This window comes from Gopherus evgoodei, chromosome 10 (assembly GCF_007399415.2).
Source record: "Gopherus evgoodei ecotype Sinaloan lineage chromosome 10, rGopEvg1_v1.p, whole genome shotgun sequence".
Taxonomy (NCBI): domain Eukaryota; kingdom Metazoa; phylum Chordata; order Testudines; family Testudinidae; genus Gopherus; species Gopherus evgoodei.
This window is the reverse complement of record NC_044331.1, coordinates 51,142,530-51,157,327: the sequence shown is the minus strand read 5'-3', so window position 1 is coordinate 51,157,327 and position 14,798 is coordinate 51,142,530. Positions and strand designations below refer to the sequence as shown.

At 54.7% G+C, this 14,798-nt stretch overlaps 1 protein-coding gene across 3 annotated transcripts in view; it reads right to left on the bottom strand.

Moving 5' to 3' along the window:
* Window positions 1-829: 829 nt before the first annotated feature.
* SBK1 (SH3 domain binding kinase 1) overlaps window positions 830-14,798 on the bottom strand; it is an 83,254-nt gene continuing 69,285 nt past the window's right edge. For all 3 annotated transcript variants that reach the window (XM_030578640.1, XM_030578641.1, XM_030578642.1), the window contains exons 2-6: window positions 14,379-14,581; window positions 12,903-13,105; window positions 6,026-9,711; window positions 1,528-1,539; window positions 830-839 (exon numbers count right to left, since the gene is read on the bottom strand). In XM_030578640.1, coding sequence (XP_030434500.1) covers window positions 8,923-9,711; window positions 12,903-13,105; window positions 14,379-14,581 — 1,195 coding nt within the window. In that variant the 3' untranslated portion in view covers window positions 830-839; window positions 1,528-1,539; window positions 6,026-8,922. The remainder of the gene's footprint in view (window positions 840-1,527; window positions 1,540-6,025; window positions 9,712-12,902; window positions 13,106-14,378; window positions 14,582-14,798) is intronic.

Below are 14,798 nucleotides of genomic sequence, written 5' to 3'. Positions count from 1 at the left end.
CAACCTGCTAGGTGATGCCTTCCCTGTGGTTTAGGTGATTCCTCCCATGGGACAGTCCTGATGCCAGGGTCTCGGGTGGTAATGGGAAACCACCCAGGTACCCAGCAGTCTCTGGGTTTGCTGGCATGAATGTGTGGCAGCAACTTATACTGCCATTGCTACGTTGTCCCAGCTACAATATAAACTACTGGCTGCAAGGCCTTCCCGCCCCACTGCCTTCTGCCTCCACCCCTCACTGCTCCTTTCTGTCATGGGCCAGAGTTACCAGTGCTGTGTATGACGGGGGGCTGATGATGGTCTGAACCTTTCACTGCTGGGTCAGATCCCAGCTCAGGGTGGGACTGGCTGACAGCAGCTCCCTCTAGGGACTATGTGAGATGGGCTGCTGGACTCAGTCTGGCTTGATGATGGTCCAGGTGTCCATGCCCTTCTGAATCCCCACTGCGACTGGTTGGCTGAGTCAGCAGGGAGGCCAAGGGTTCCATGGGGCCAAAGCTAAAAGTCCAGCAGGGATGCTTTACATAGCCACTGTCTGCCCTCTGGGAATACAGCTAGATGTGAGGGGGAGGCACAGGAAGAAAGATGAGCCCAGATTCTAGGAGGTATTTAGTTGCCTAACTCTCTGCTTACGTGGGAAGGTCTGGGCCACAGTTGCCTCATGCGGGAGGAAAGATGGTCTTGTGCTAGGACTGGACTGGGAAGTGGGAGATATAATTTCACTTCCCAGTCCCTGGATGACCTTGGGTGGGTCACAGCATCTCTCTGGGCTTCCAGAGGCAATACTAATGGGGATAACCAACCTGCCAGGTGTGTTTAGACTGAAAGGGCCATCTCTCAGCCTGTGTTCACGCAGCACCTGGAGCAGTGAGGCCTCTAGGCACAGCTGTAATATAAATGATGATTCCAGTAGAGAGGAAACACTCTCATTCATAGAAAACCTCTTCCTTCAATTTGACCCTTTAAAATGGTCCATTCCGATATGGCAGGGAAGGGCCGTTTGCTCACGTGTCCAATACATACACATATGCAACCCCCATGCCCTCAGAATGCACCCACTCCCCACGGAATCCGCCTGACCCAGGAAAAACTCAAAACACTTATTGGGAAGGATTGTTGGTGTGTTTTCCCCTTGGCTTTATTTTATAGCAATTGTCCTCAATATAGAATTAAATAACACATTTAAAAACCTCCTGCTCACAAGTCAAAGAACTCCAAAGAATTTACAGCCACGTGTTCTCTTTTGATTATTTGTTTGTTTTCCCTTTTCCAGGAGGGGGCGGGAGAAATCCAACGACAGCGCCGTGTCTGCTCATTTTCATTCTGTGACTGCCCCTCTCCAGGCGCACAGTGCAAGAACGGAGTATATACACCCAACCAGTTCACAAGGCTAAGTCAAAACACAACCAACGGGATGCAGTGATGCTTCATGGGGAGATCAACAAAAACAGCTGATGGAGAAGATGCCCACACTGCTGTAGAGATCAGATTCAGTTGGGGAAAATGGGATGTCCAGCCTGTGACATCTACTCTCACCATCTCCTGATCCATCCAGCTGGATCTGTCAGTCTTGCTCAGTAAGTTGTCCATTTAACACATGCAAGGGCCTTATCCAACTCCCATGGAAGCCAATGACCAAATACCAGTTGGCTTCAAAAGGAGCAAGGTCACTGTCCTACCTGCTCTGAGTTTCCTGGTGTGGTTGCTGGCATGCTGAATGTCTGGAGGGGTTTGCGGGGTTCAGTGCATGGATTTCTTTCACAGGTTCAAATCAAATAATGTCATGAACCCTAGCCCAAAATTCCTCAACTTTCCAAGGCTCGCTGCCCAAGTGAAGGGCTAAGCCACCCCCCATCAAGGAAATATCCATGGCATCCATATAGTCTAGGGTGACCAGATGTCCCAGTTTTATAAGGACAGTCCCAATATTCAGGGCTTTGTCTTATAGAGGCACCTATTACCCCCCATCCCCATCCCAATTGTACACCCTAACATAGTCTCAACCAGATGGAATGGGGTTCTCACCAGGGGCAGCCTGCCTGTGGGAGATTCCCAGCCTGGTTTCTGCTCCAAAGATGGTTCAGCTCGGAGCACATCCAAGCTCTTAGAAACTATCCCACTGACTGGGAGAAGAGCAAGGGACACCTTCTTCATCTGGGTTTTGCCTAAACAAGAAGCAAAGGCCTCTGGATTATTGTCGCCCCACCAATCAGAGCACTGCAATAAGGGCTGCAGCAGGGTCAGGGAAGGGCGACTGGTTCTCTGCTTGGTCACCTTTACAGCAGGGGGGATAATGAGCGCTGACTTGGAGAAAACCATATATGGGGAGGAATGGACTGTCCTGTCAGAAACTGCCTTCTCCCTACAAACCCTTCCCCCACACTGAAATGATGAAGGCTCTCAATCCTTATGCTCTAGGACAATGGTTTGGGTCAGGAAGAATTTCCCCTGGTGCGATAGGACTGCACAGCTAGGTGTAGTATGGAAGAGGGGACTGACACCTTGCTTCAAAGCATCTGGAACTTTAGCAGCCAGGATGCAGGGCCAGATGGGCCATTGAGCTGCTCTGGTGTGAGACCAGGCCAATCACTGGCTGCCAGCCTCATGTACTGGACTTAGTCTGCAAGGGAGCCAAAGGACAAACTCTTCTTGGGATATTTTGGGCTGGACTGGGAATCTGACCAGAAAGACTGTTTCAGGGACATGTCTAGCTGGATGGTCAGACGCTGACCGTTCTGGCTAAGCGGCTGGTCCTTTGCCAGTCATGGGAGACCTCTAACTCAAGTGGGGTCTGTGCAGTGTAGTTGAGGAATTGGATTCTAGTCCAGGGGCTGCATGGGCAGGTGTGTAATATATGTAGTAAGAGTGTCTGTTCTCTGCAGCACATGCATTCATTCCACTCTCCTCTAAGTGATGCCACGACGAGACTCAGGGAGGTTGTCAGAAGAGCTGGTTGGAAAATTTAACTTTTTTGGCTGACATTTCAACTTCCGCTGAAAAAACCCCAGGGCAAAATGTTTGCTAAATAAATAAAAATCACAGCCCTTTTTTTGGACCAAGAGTCAAAACACAGGCTCCAGCCCTTCCAGAAAGCAGCCATTACATTCAGTGCTTTTTGTGGTGGCAAAGACTCAGCCCCCTCCCTTCAAATGGGACAGCCCGGGGGAAAACATCACTGCATTGTTACAACAGAGAACCACTTTATTTCTTTTTTTGTTTGTTTTTTGAAGGCCTTCACATCCATTGAGTTTTTGCTTTTTTTTTTTTTAAACTATATCCATTTTGTTGTTTTGTTTTTTTTTTTGTCATTTTTGTTTTTTTTCTTTTTAACAGTGACAGGAACTGAGGTAACATCTGTGACACTATAACCTCTCCTACAGGAAGAATATCCACAACCTGACAGCCAAAGGAATTACCACCCCCCTCAACAACCTAATAACAACAGTGCAACAGAAAAAATATCTCACACACACATACACACACCCTGAAAATCAACGAACCAACCGGAAAAATTAAAAAAAGTTCTATGTGGTGTTCTTATTACTTATCTACATTATTGCACGAAAGATCAAGGACGTCGAGGGACCTAAGGCAAAAAGGAGAAATTGCGGCTCTATTATCTAAATCTGTGCAATGCTACCTCTAAAAAATACTCAAGCCCTGGTCTTCCCCAGAGCACAGGGTGACACCTAAACAAGAGGGCAAACAGACTGCGTTCACCCAAAACGTGGACTGTTGAGAAGGAGGAGGCGACACTGGGTGTTGAAATGGGGGGAGAGGCCCAGTGGATGGGATTGGTGACGCCAAGGAATGGCAGGAGATTCAGGGGTCAGCAAGCTGCTAGTTTGAAGGGTAGGGGAAGCCTCTCAGATGCTGTCCCTTCCTCACCATGGATAGGTAGTCATTTGGATGGATCAGTCCTGCCAAGGAATGGAGCAATGGGCTATCAGACATGGTGCCCCTCAGATACTGTACCCAGAGGTGCTGGAGAGTCACCACTGGTGCTCTGGCAGTGGTAGGGAAGGAGGCCAGGGCTGGGTGTGTGCTATGGTCAGCAATGGTTATACAGAAGACACACCCTCGCTTTCTGCTGAAGTCCAGTGGCACTGGCTGTCAGGTGCCCCGTGTGTTGGGTGCAGGGCTCAGACCGTGCCCACCTGCCTGGTGTCTATTTGTAAACTGTTGTTGCTGCTTAATAGCATGATAGCCCTTTGTGCAGTAGTGAGTGAGTTGGGCCATGCCCAGAGGCTGGGGCTCAGGGGGCGGGAGCTGCTGGCCAGTGCAACACCTCCACTCAGCCAGTCTAACTCCCCTGCCCTGAAATGGTCCCTGCTACGGCCCCTGGGGAGTGCAGCCAGCCCTGGTGAGTCTGGGACAGGGTGGGGAAGGGGAGGGCGCAGAAGGGTGGACAGCACAGTTCTGTGCCACTAAAGCACCAACGGATGGCAGGACTGAACCTGTCTGTGCCCACACTGCAAGAAACAGGCAAGGGGGCCAAGCCAGATGCTCGACAGGGATCTGCCTTTGCTGGAGTGCTAACCTAAGAGTCTACTCACTTCATCCTCCCTTCCCATTCCCACACAAGCCTGATGGTGCTTTACACTTGCACTAGCTGGCCTGGGCTATAAGCTAAAACCTGGGTGCTGATTATGCTCGGACTGGTAACCTGCCCACTTTGCAGTGAGGATGCCAGCTAAACCACTCATGTTCTGCTAGTCCTCTGACAACCTTCCCACAATCCCAAAAGGGCAGACAGGTTCCCCACAGTGCACTGTGAACGCATCATAGACAGTGGCTCAGCTCGCTGCAGTGCAAAGCACCATGGGATGGGCCACCCCAGAAGTCCTAGCAACACACACAGCGAGCACACCACCAGATGCAGCTGTATCTGGCTTTGCACAGTGGCTGTTCACATAAGCCTAGAATCTGGGCACTGAGAACACCCCACCTGTCACCAGTGTTAGCTCTTCAGGGAAGATCTGCCCTGAGGTGCAGGTGGGGTAGACACATGGCAGATCATGGGGGGTAAGTGAAGCCCCCTGTGGGATGGCAGGGACTGTAGTCCCTGATCTCAGGAGGCAGTCCTTTTGGTGCATGCCCTTGATTGGGAAAGAGCCCATACGCCTTGCTCTTCCAGTACCCTGGGTACCCTCTGCTCAGGGCCAGAGCTGAGATGCAGCAGAAGAGAGTCTGGAGAAGGCAGCTGAGCCAACCCTGTGGGCACTTCCTGGCAGAAGCCAGAGCCCCAGACACGCCCTCAGGGCCTGGGTCCAATGTTTGTGCATGGCCTCGGACTCTGCAATGAACTGTTTCCCCAGCCCCCGACCCCCAATACCCACAGGACCCTCTGTGGCTCTGAAGCACCCATATGTGTTAATTCAATCCCCCACCATGGCCCTGGGCAGGGCGTTCAGCCCCCTTGTCCCAGAGCCAGCCAGGCAGGTGCCCTGTGCATCCCGGTGGAGGGGGGGTGTTAGTTACTGATTGGACCTGCTAAGGCCCTTCCCCAACTTGCCCATGGAGAAAGCAACTCTGGCCTCCAGGTCTGATTCAACAGGAGACCAGAGAAGAGCTTATATCCACCCCTCCCCCTCACACCCTTCAGTTGCTCTCACACAGACTCCCACCTCTCACACACACACACACACACGCCCATCTCTCTCACACACACACCCTCCCATCTCTTTCTCGCTCACACACACCCTCCCGTCTCTCGCTTACACACATACTCCCACCTCTCTCTCTCTCATATACACACACACACACTCTCTCTCTCTCTCATTACCAGGGCCAGCTCCAGCGTGTTTACTGCCCCAAGCAATCGGTGGCACTTCAGAGGCAGCTCTACCACCTCTTCATCCTTTCGCAGCAATTCAGCAGCAGGTCCTTCCCTCCAAGAGGGACTGAGGGACCTGCCGCCAAATTGCTGCCGAAGAGCTGGATGTGCCGCCCCTTTCCGTTGGCTGTCCCAAGCACCTGCATGCAGTGCTGGTGCCTGGAGCCGGCCTTGCCCATTACATGCACAAACGCCCCCCTTCCCTGTGCCTTCCTGTCTCGGTACAGCCCTGCTTGTCACAGGTCAGTCTCCCAGTACACTCTGGCAGTGCAGTCGCCATGGGCCTGCCTGTGGCACCCTGCCACTACCACAGGGCTAGGGACGTCCCACCATTCTTTGGCCACACCGGGGTTTGCAAACCTTGCCTGCCAGTGACGGAGATGGGACCAGCTGAGTTAGCAGATGCCAGTCAGCCTCCTGCAGCTGTCACAACACAGCCCAGTAATGCAGGTACGTGGGGGGGCTGATCTCACAGCTAGCGAACAGCTGAGCACAGCTGGGAGATGAAGCCCTGCTGCTATCACTGGGCTATATACAAGCTTTGGGCGGCTAGGGTGCTAGCGGGCTCCGGCATGCCAGGGAAACCCAGCTGCCTGCCCCACTCAGCTTGTGGCTGTGGAAGGCTCACATTAAGAGGGGACCATGTCGGGGGGGGTCATTTCCACCTGCTTGTTCCCAAGCCACTAAAGCTACTGCCCCAGAGGTGTCTGTGCCTCCATCAAACAGCCTTGTCATGGGCCTCTGTTGGCAGTGAGTGGGCTCCCAGCAGAGCCCTGGCTAGGGGACAGCTAGCTTCAGGATGTGACAGTGGCTGAACAGGGCTCACCATGGCACTGGTGGGGCATGGAGGGTTAGGGCTGGGAGCTGGCCAGCAGCTTCCGTGTGGACTGGGTCTAAGTGGATGCATCCTAGAGGCCAGGGCAGCTCAGCCCATCTCCCCAGGGGCCCATGGTGCAGCAGCGCCTGGCATACCAAGGACATTGCCTCCCTGCAGCCCCACTCAGCCCTTCACGCTGCTCCTAGTGCAGTGCATGGTGAGTCATCCAGAGCACCCTGGACACAGGGCTCTCGCCTGCACTGTCAGTGCCACCACCTTCCGTCTCTTCTCTGCAGCTCCCCCGGCTGCCTCCAGCTTGTCATGGAAACTGGTCAGACTTTGGGGGCAGTTAATAGCTTTCCCTTCTGGCCACCACTTTGGGGTTTGGCTCCAACGCACCCATCTAAGGGGTGGGTGCTGTGCCAACCCCCATGCCTACTGGCTTGCCTTGGACAACCCCACCAGCTGGCTCTGTTTCAGGTTGGTCTCACCTGTCCCCTGTGCCTTCCACTGGTGTGCACCTCCTCCCCAGGGGCAGATGCAAGCAAGAGCCATCCAGGCCAGGAAGCAGGTACCAAGCCAAGCCCATCAGGGGTATCTGTGAGCACCCTTTCCCAGGCCCCTGCCTGCCATCCAAGCCCCAGCCCCATACGGCCCAGCACTGCATGCTGATGAGAGCCTAACCACTGCAGCCACCAGAAACTCCATGGAGCAGGGGATCCGGAGCCTGACGGCAGCTCTCCTGCTGCCCACGTCCCTCCAGTTAAGACCAAATGGGTTAGGTCTCTGCTCCTCACAAGGCATCATGCGCTATGTCCCCTTGCTCCCCATGTGGGTCCCAGTGCCCAGCTGGCCCATTGGGGTCAGGGATGGGGGAGGCTGTTCCCTGGGAAGGGTGATCATGACAACAGCCAGGCCTAGCCGGCTCGACACACACTGACACATGAAACACATCGACATTTGCTACATTTAGCGCTTGCTTCCCCCACTGGCACAGAGAGGAGTGTCCTCACGATCTCTCAGCAAGGAGGGGAGCCGCAGGAGCTGGGGCTGCCCCTGGGGGATGTGCCCTGGACATGGCAGGGCTCAGGCTGTCAGAGAACTGGCCTTGAGGACACTCCCTTTACAGCCAGGCCAGTGGCTCAGCCAGGCTTACTGGCTTCTGCTTTATCTCCTGCTCCCCATCACAGACAGCCCTCCAAGCAGGATGGCAGTGGGGGATGGGGCAAAACCATAGCCTGCTTGGTATTAAATAAGCTGGTGCACGCTGCCCCCCCAATATCTCCAAAGGCCTCCTCCACAGACTGGGCTCATGAGCCTTCCACCCAAACCCGCCAAGTCCGCCCCGCCAGGCCCCGCTCCAGGGAAATCACAGGAGAGTCGCCGGGCCTGAGCACGGACACAAAGAGCCAACAAAACAGCGATAGTGGGCAGTGCTGGAGGGCAATGCTGCTGCAGTGCCCGCTGGGACGGTGCTGGCCCCATGCTCTCTCACAGGGATCCTCTAGCAAGATCCAGAGCCTCAGCAAACAATGCACCAGTTTGCATACCAAGCCTTGACAGTGATACGATCCCTCAATGACCCCCAGAGGCCCATACCGGCTGCAGCCTTGTTGCTTATTAACGACAAACCACCCATTACTGGCAGCCCCACACCATCCAATCCCCCAACCCCCTGACACACCTGATGGTTGTGATATCCCTGCTGAGTCCCTGCTGCCCGCAAGATGGCCACCCATCCGTGTGTCCAAAACTTGGTGCCAATTTCCTCCTTCCTGCACCCCTGTGGCTTCCCGCTCTCATCCCTGTAAAAGTCCCTGCCCACCCCCAACAATGGGAAGAGCCTCAGCACTCCTCCCAGGCCCCACTGACAAAGCAGGGGCACAGCGCAGAGTGTCAGGGGAAACAGCCTCCAACCCCAATCATGGAAGACGTGAGGGGGAGGGGCCGCCATGCCACACATGGTTCTTCCCAGCCACCAAGCTGGGGCCTTTCTGACTGGCTCTGTGTCTGCACTCTGGCCTTTCCTCCAGGGTTTAGCTGTATGTCGCATCCTCAGTATCAGTGAGTACTAGCAGCGTGAGTATTTTTTGCTTCGGGAGACATGGCTCCTGGTCCCTTTTCACACAAAAAGGAATCCCCTCCGCCCCCCCTTGACTCCCATTCACCAGTGGGGCAGGGAGGCGGGGGTGCTGACATCATCGTTGCAGGCTGTATGGAGCAGAGCTGTGTCGCGAGGACCAGCTGTCCCCTCATTCCCACTGAGCCCTCATCAGACACAAATCTCTATTGCTGTGGCCAGGACCATCTGCCCTTTGCCTTTGTCCTGCCGCCCATCCGTCCGGCTAGCTCCCCCGGGGGAGGGCAGGCCTGGCTCAGAGGCAGAGGGCCGGGGGCCACTGCCTTCTGTCAGGATGGTTCTCTTGAGCGGGGTGGGGGTGCAGGAGCTGGGTGTCTCATGGCGGTGGGGGCCGGCAGAGAGCTTATCTCCGGCATGCTTGCGGGAGCGGTAGGAGGGCCGGCGGCGCACCTCTGACATCAGGTCATACTTGATGAAGTAGAAGACCTCCTTGACGGGGCAGCGCTTCTCAGGGTCCAGGGCCAGGAGACGCTGGAACATGCGCAGGGCGCTGTCTGTGAAGCGCCGCCACTGGGATGGCAGGCCTGCCAGGCGACCCTTCTGCCACCGCACAAACTCCTCGAAGAAGGTGTCCGAGGCAGAGGCTGCCTCCCAGGGGAAGTTGCCAGTCAGAACGCAGAAGATGAGCACCCCAAAGGCCCACACATCAATGCTGGTGTCCACGGCGAAGCCTTCGGCCCGGCCAGCCTGGCACACCTCAGGTGCCGTGTAGGGTATGGTACCACTGATGCGCTTCACTCGGCAGCCCACCTTGCGGGTCATGCCGAAATCGGCCAGCTTCACTCGGCGGCAGTCGCGGTCAAAGAGCAGCACGTTCTCTGGCTTGATGTCCCGGTGCACCAAGTTCTTGCTGTGCATGTAGTCCAGGGCCAGGCCCAGCTGCTGCACACAGCGCTTCACCATGTCCTCAGGGAGGCCCACCTATAAGGGTAGACACAGCACATTAGCACCAGGCACGGGGATGAGGGGTGGGGGGTCACACGTGGAGTCAGACAGGCAGACACTGGGGGTTAAGCCACAGAACAACAGAAGCGAATGGATTAACACAGGTTGGCTCTCCTGGGGACTGTCCATGACTGCCAGGCTGCTCACAAGGTGTCTGTGGTGGGTCCCATACATGTCCTGTTGGAACATTTCAGGTTGCAAAAAGACTCTCCCCTTAGGAGCTTGAATTAAGGAGGTCCTACTATAATTCCTTTATCAGAGCTTAAGTTCCTCTTTCCCCAGGTCTCCATGTGCCCTCACACAGATGGAAGTGTGTCACTTCGAAATGGCACATGCCCCATGCTCCTGATCACTGCGGGGATCACCGCCCACTCCAAGCACTGTCCCAGACCTGGCCACACTATGTGTCTCTTCTCTGGTCAGTATCTGGTAACGAGCTGCCCAGACCTGGCCCCATCATGCTCCATGGCATGGCGCCGTGGCTCTCCTCTGAGGACGCATAACCCATCCACTGTCACCCTTCAATCCCAGTTACAGTTCCCTGCTCCCAGTGCTGGACCCAGAAGTCAATTGGCGGCAGGATCTCAGTTGAGGACCTTCTCCCTGAGAGAGGCCAAGTCAAGTGCAAGTGAGTCTGGAAATCCACCTCAGCCTCTCCTCCTCCTGGGTCTCTCTCTCAGGAGATTGCAGTTCAATTCCCTGGTCTGCCATGGGCTCCCTGTGTGACCTTGGGCAGCAACTTTGACCCCTCTCTGTCTCGGTTCTCCACCCAAACAGGGTAGGGCTGTAAAGCAAGGAGCAGCCTACAACAGAGAGTTTCAGAGCCAAGGCTGGAGCACCCATGGAAAAAAATGAGTGGGTGCTCAGCACCCACTGGCAGCCAGCTCCCCTCTGCCTTCTGCCCCTCCAATCAACACCTCCTCCTCCCTCCCAGCTCCAATCAGCTGTTTCACAGAATCACCTGGTACAGGAGGTGCTGGGAGGGAGGGGGTGAAGTAGGGATGGGGAATGCTGGAGGGAGAGGGCGAAACTGGGTGAGAAGAGGTGGGGAAGGGGCAGGGGTGGGAAGAGGTGGAGTGGCGGTGGAGGCTTGGGGGAAGAGGTAGGGTGGGAGCAGGGTCTGGGGTGGAGCGGGGGGTTGAGCATCCCCCAGACCCGGAGGAAGCTGGCTGAGAAGAGCGATGGAGCTAGAGGGGCTGGTTGAGGAGGCAAGATGAAGGGTGCTTGGCCGAGGCGGTGTGAAAGGGAGGAGAGGAGGTCGTGGTGTTCATGTGGGAGCAGGGAGAGGAATTGCTTAAGGTGCTCTGGGGTTGGGCAGGGTAAGAGGAAGGAGACTGACAAAAGGGAAGTCTAGACTGAGCTTCAGGAGAAATATCTAAGGCGGAGAGGTCCAGGGGGACATACAATAAGCTCCCACGGAAAGTGGTGGCAGCTCCACTTAGCATGGGCCAAGGTCCTGGAGAACAACCCAACACTTGCCCCTGGGTGGGGAGAGGATGGACTAGGTGACCTAAAAGCCCTTCTCCACCTCTAGTGTCTCTGATGGCAGCATTGCCTCGGGTCCCTATCCATGTGCAACACAGAAGCTGGGTGGAAATTTGGAAAATGACACCATCCTGAAATGTCAGCCAACAGACTGTCTCCCTCCCTCCCTCCCACACACCAAGGGTTTGAGGGGGCAATCAGGCGGCTGGGTGAGAACTGCTAGCCACTGGACAGGGCTGTTGAGTTCAGCAGGGGTGGGGATACAGTTCCCCTTCTTTTCCAGGGGGGCAAGGTCCTTACCCCTCACCACCACCTTGGAGACCAGAGCAGGCCTCGTGGAACCAGTCCCGAACCCATCCCCCAGAGGAGATCTTAGCCAGAGCCCAGGCTAGTCTGAATCCCTGGGCCAATGGCAGACACTGACGCCAGCCATCCAAAGATCAAACTGGTGAGGGTCACACAGGGGCTAGAATTTCCTGGGTCACAAAGGAGAGGGCATTTCAAGGACTCACTCCCCCAGACACACATACATCCTGTCTCTTGTCTTTGCTACAGCACCCGCTGAAGCTGTATAATCACATTTTCCTTTATCCATTTTACATTACGATTTCATTACACTTCCAATTCAATTATGTCTAATTATATTTGGGGAGATCTCTTTCTCCTCTTTGGTCATCCTTTCTCCTTGGTTCTCTCTCAGTTATGTCTGCTTATTCCTCCCTTTCCCCCTCGCCTTGTTCATTAAGTGCAGAGAGGGGAAATGTTTTATGATCAGAGCAAGCAGCACTATGTGTCCCTTTGGGCTAGCTCACCCCAGGAGATGGCTATGAACCCCTGGTCACTGTTGACCCCCCCCCTGCTTTTGTAAGGATAATGAATCATAGTCATTAATTTCTTATTTTCATCTAGCATCTTTCAGGATCCCAAAGCACTTTGCAAATGGTGGAGACAAGAATCACTTCACCCACCACTGAAATGCAGCCCCCTCTGGGGTGGGACATGCCAGCAGTGTAACAGCGCACAGCATCACTAGGCAAAGGTTTAGGACAGGAAGTGATGCATAATGCATCCAGTTGCAACTGCATGGCAAACATAAGCAGGAAGGTTATAGTGACCCCAGTTAATATTCAACAGCTCTGCTCTTGTGAAAATTGCTACAGGCTCATTAACAGGACACATGTGTCTCATCTGAAGGCATGCTGTCCCCAGGGATGAGGTCTGATTGCAGAGTCGGGGGGAAGAGCACCACCTACTGAACACCCTGTACATGCGGGAGCCACTAACACCCAGGATGCTACCAAGTCAGAGCTCTCCACTCACTCTCACCTTGCCCAGGTGTACAGGAACCCACAAGGTGCTAACAAGAGGAGAGTCAGACCCAGGCGCTCTCATACAGGAATGTCAGGGCTTTCCTGTGGAGGTATTGCACTCAGGCACCTGCCAGGCCTGAGCCTGGTATGCTGACTCCAGTCAGCACCCTTGCTTAGCACATGAGATCACAGCTGGAGGACAGAGTCTGCCTTTAGGTCTCAGAGTAGCAGAAGTGGGACAGGGGTCTCGTGTAGGAAAGGGGTTTATTGTGCAGGGGAGCTGGGGCAGCCCCAGTTGAGGGCCATGGGTGTTAAAGCTCAGACTCTGGGGGGCAGGAGAGAGGCAGTCCAGGGAAGCTTCCCAGGCGGTACCTGTGGAGGGATGATGTCAAAGAGGTCCCCGCCAGGCGCGTACTCCTGAGCAAAGACGTAGCAATCCTCAGTCTCAAAGACCACGTCGAAGACCTTGATGATGAAGGGGCTGGAGGAGAGCGTGTTGGTGATGCTGAACTCCCGCAAGAAGTTCTTCAGCTTCGTCTTGCTCTTGTTCACGAATTTCAATGCCATTTTGGTGCCTACAGGACAAAAGGCTCAGGAGAAGGCTCAGCAACATAGGACTCCTCCCAGACCAGTGGGGAGGTTGCAGCAGACACAACGCTCCCCCGAGAGCTCCCAAAGTCACAGCCCCCGGCTCAGGCACCACCCATCCTAGCAGTGTGGTCCCAGCAGGTGCTGTTCTCCGTACCAACCCAGCTCTACATGGCTCTTGTCAGGGCCTGGCCCATATCCACTAGACCTCTGGAGAGGCATGTGCGGAAGACACTGGCCTTTGAGCACAAGGACTGAGATTCTCCTGTCCCTTGACCATTTTCAAGATTTTAAAAAATATTCCCATCCCAAATCAGAACAAAGAGTTGAAATTTCAAAAAAATGGGCAAACTGAAAATCTGGGAAAAAAATTGATTCAGGTCAGTGTAATTGTTTCATTTCCATTTTCTCCATTTTTTCAATATTTGTTTAAGTCTCATTAGCTTAAATTTCTAAACAAAAAGTCATTTTGAACCAGAAAAGTGGAATTTTCGAATTTTAAACTCTTTTTTCCAAAAATGTTTTGAGTGGAGAAGTTCATCGACGCCGCCCCTTTCCCAGGAAATGTATCCATTTGGATGAAAAACATTTCATTGAAAAATTGCTGACCAGATCTGCTGGGGCCAGTAGCTGGGCAGGGACACTAACAGGAGCATCTGGCACCTTCCCCAAAGGGCTTCGCCCCCCCAGAACTACAGAACAGCCTCAAAGCAGCAAGTCTGGTCCATTTGGAGCTGTACAGAAGGGATCGCCACAGCCTCAGCACACCATGGAGACCTCCACACCTATCCTGTCAGCTCACCGGGGGCAGAGGACTGTGGGTGTGCCAGAGAATAGCCAGTGGAATGGCACACAGAGTGGATCCCTGTGGCCACAGGCCCTGGTAAGAGGCAAGCAACAGGGGTCCCTGTCTGATCAACTCCTGACTCCCCCATGAGCTGAACCCAAGCTGGGATACAGGAGCCTGACACTTCCTACAGCTGGAGTGGCTGGAAATACCAAGAGATCAGCCACTCCCAGTGGGCATCAGTCAGTCTGCAGCAGACAGGCACCAAGCCAAACAAGAGGGACAAGAATCTTAGTGCTCCTCAACCTGCTAACAGGTCTGGGCTGAACCTCAGATGGCTGCTCAGTTCCTCCACCCCAGCTGTCTCTCCCCTCCCCGTCCAGCTGCTCCCAGTCCATGGCTCGCTGAGTTGCCAACAAGCCGTGCCTGCCCAAATGTCCAGGCCTGGCTGCTAGGAGCCAAGCTGGCCTCACCTGTGCTTTTGTGGGACACCAGGTCCACCTTGCCGTAGGTGCCCTTGCCGAGCTCGCGGATGAGGTCATAGTGCTTGTTGATGTCGGTGCCGGAGAGCGTGCGGATGGCCAGCGATTGCATGTCCTCGGTGATCAGGGGCACACCACAACAGGCCAGCTTGCGCGACGGCTCCTGCTCGATCGAGCCAGCACTCATCGTCGCACTGCAAGGCAGAGATGTGGTCAGGGGCATCGCCATATGCTGCACACCTGGGGGTCTGTCACGCACACTGCCTGGCCCCCAGCCAAGCACTCACTGTCATGTGTGCGGAGTCCTTTGGGGTCTGGGGAGGGTTGCAGGGGCAAGAGACCCACTGTGCTGGATAATTTCCCACCCACGTTGTACAGAAACAGCCCCTCCTGTCTAAATTCCCACCCATT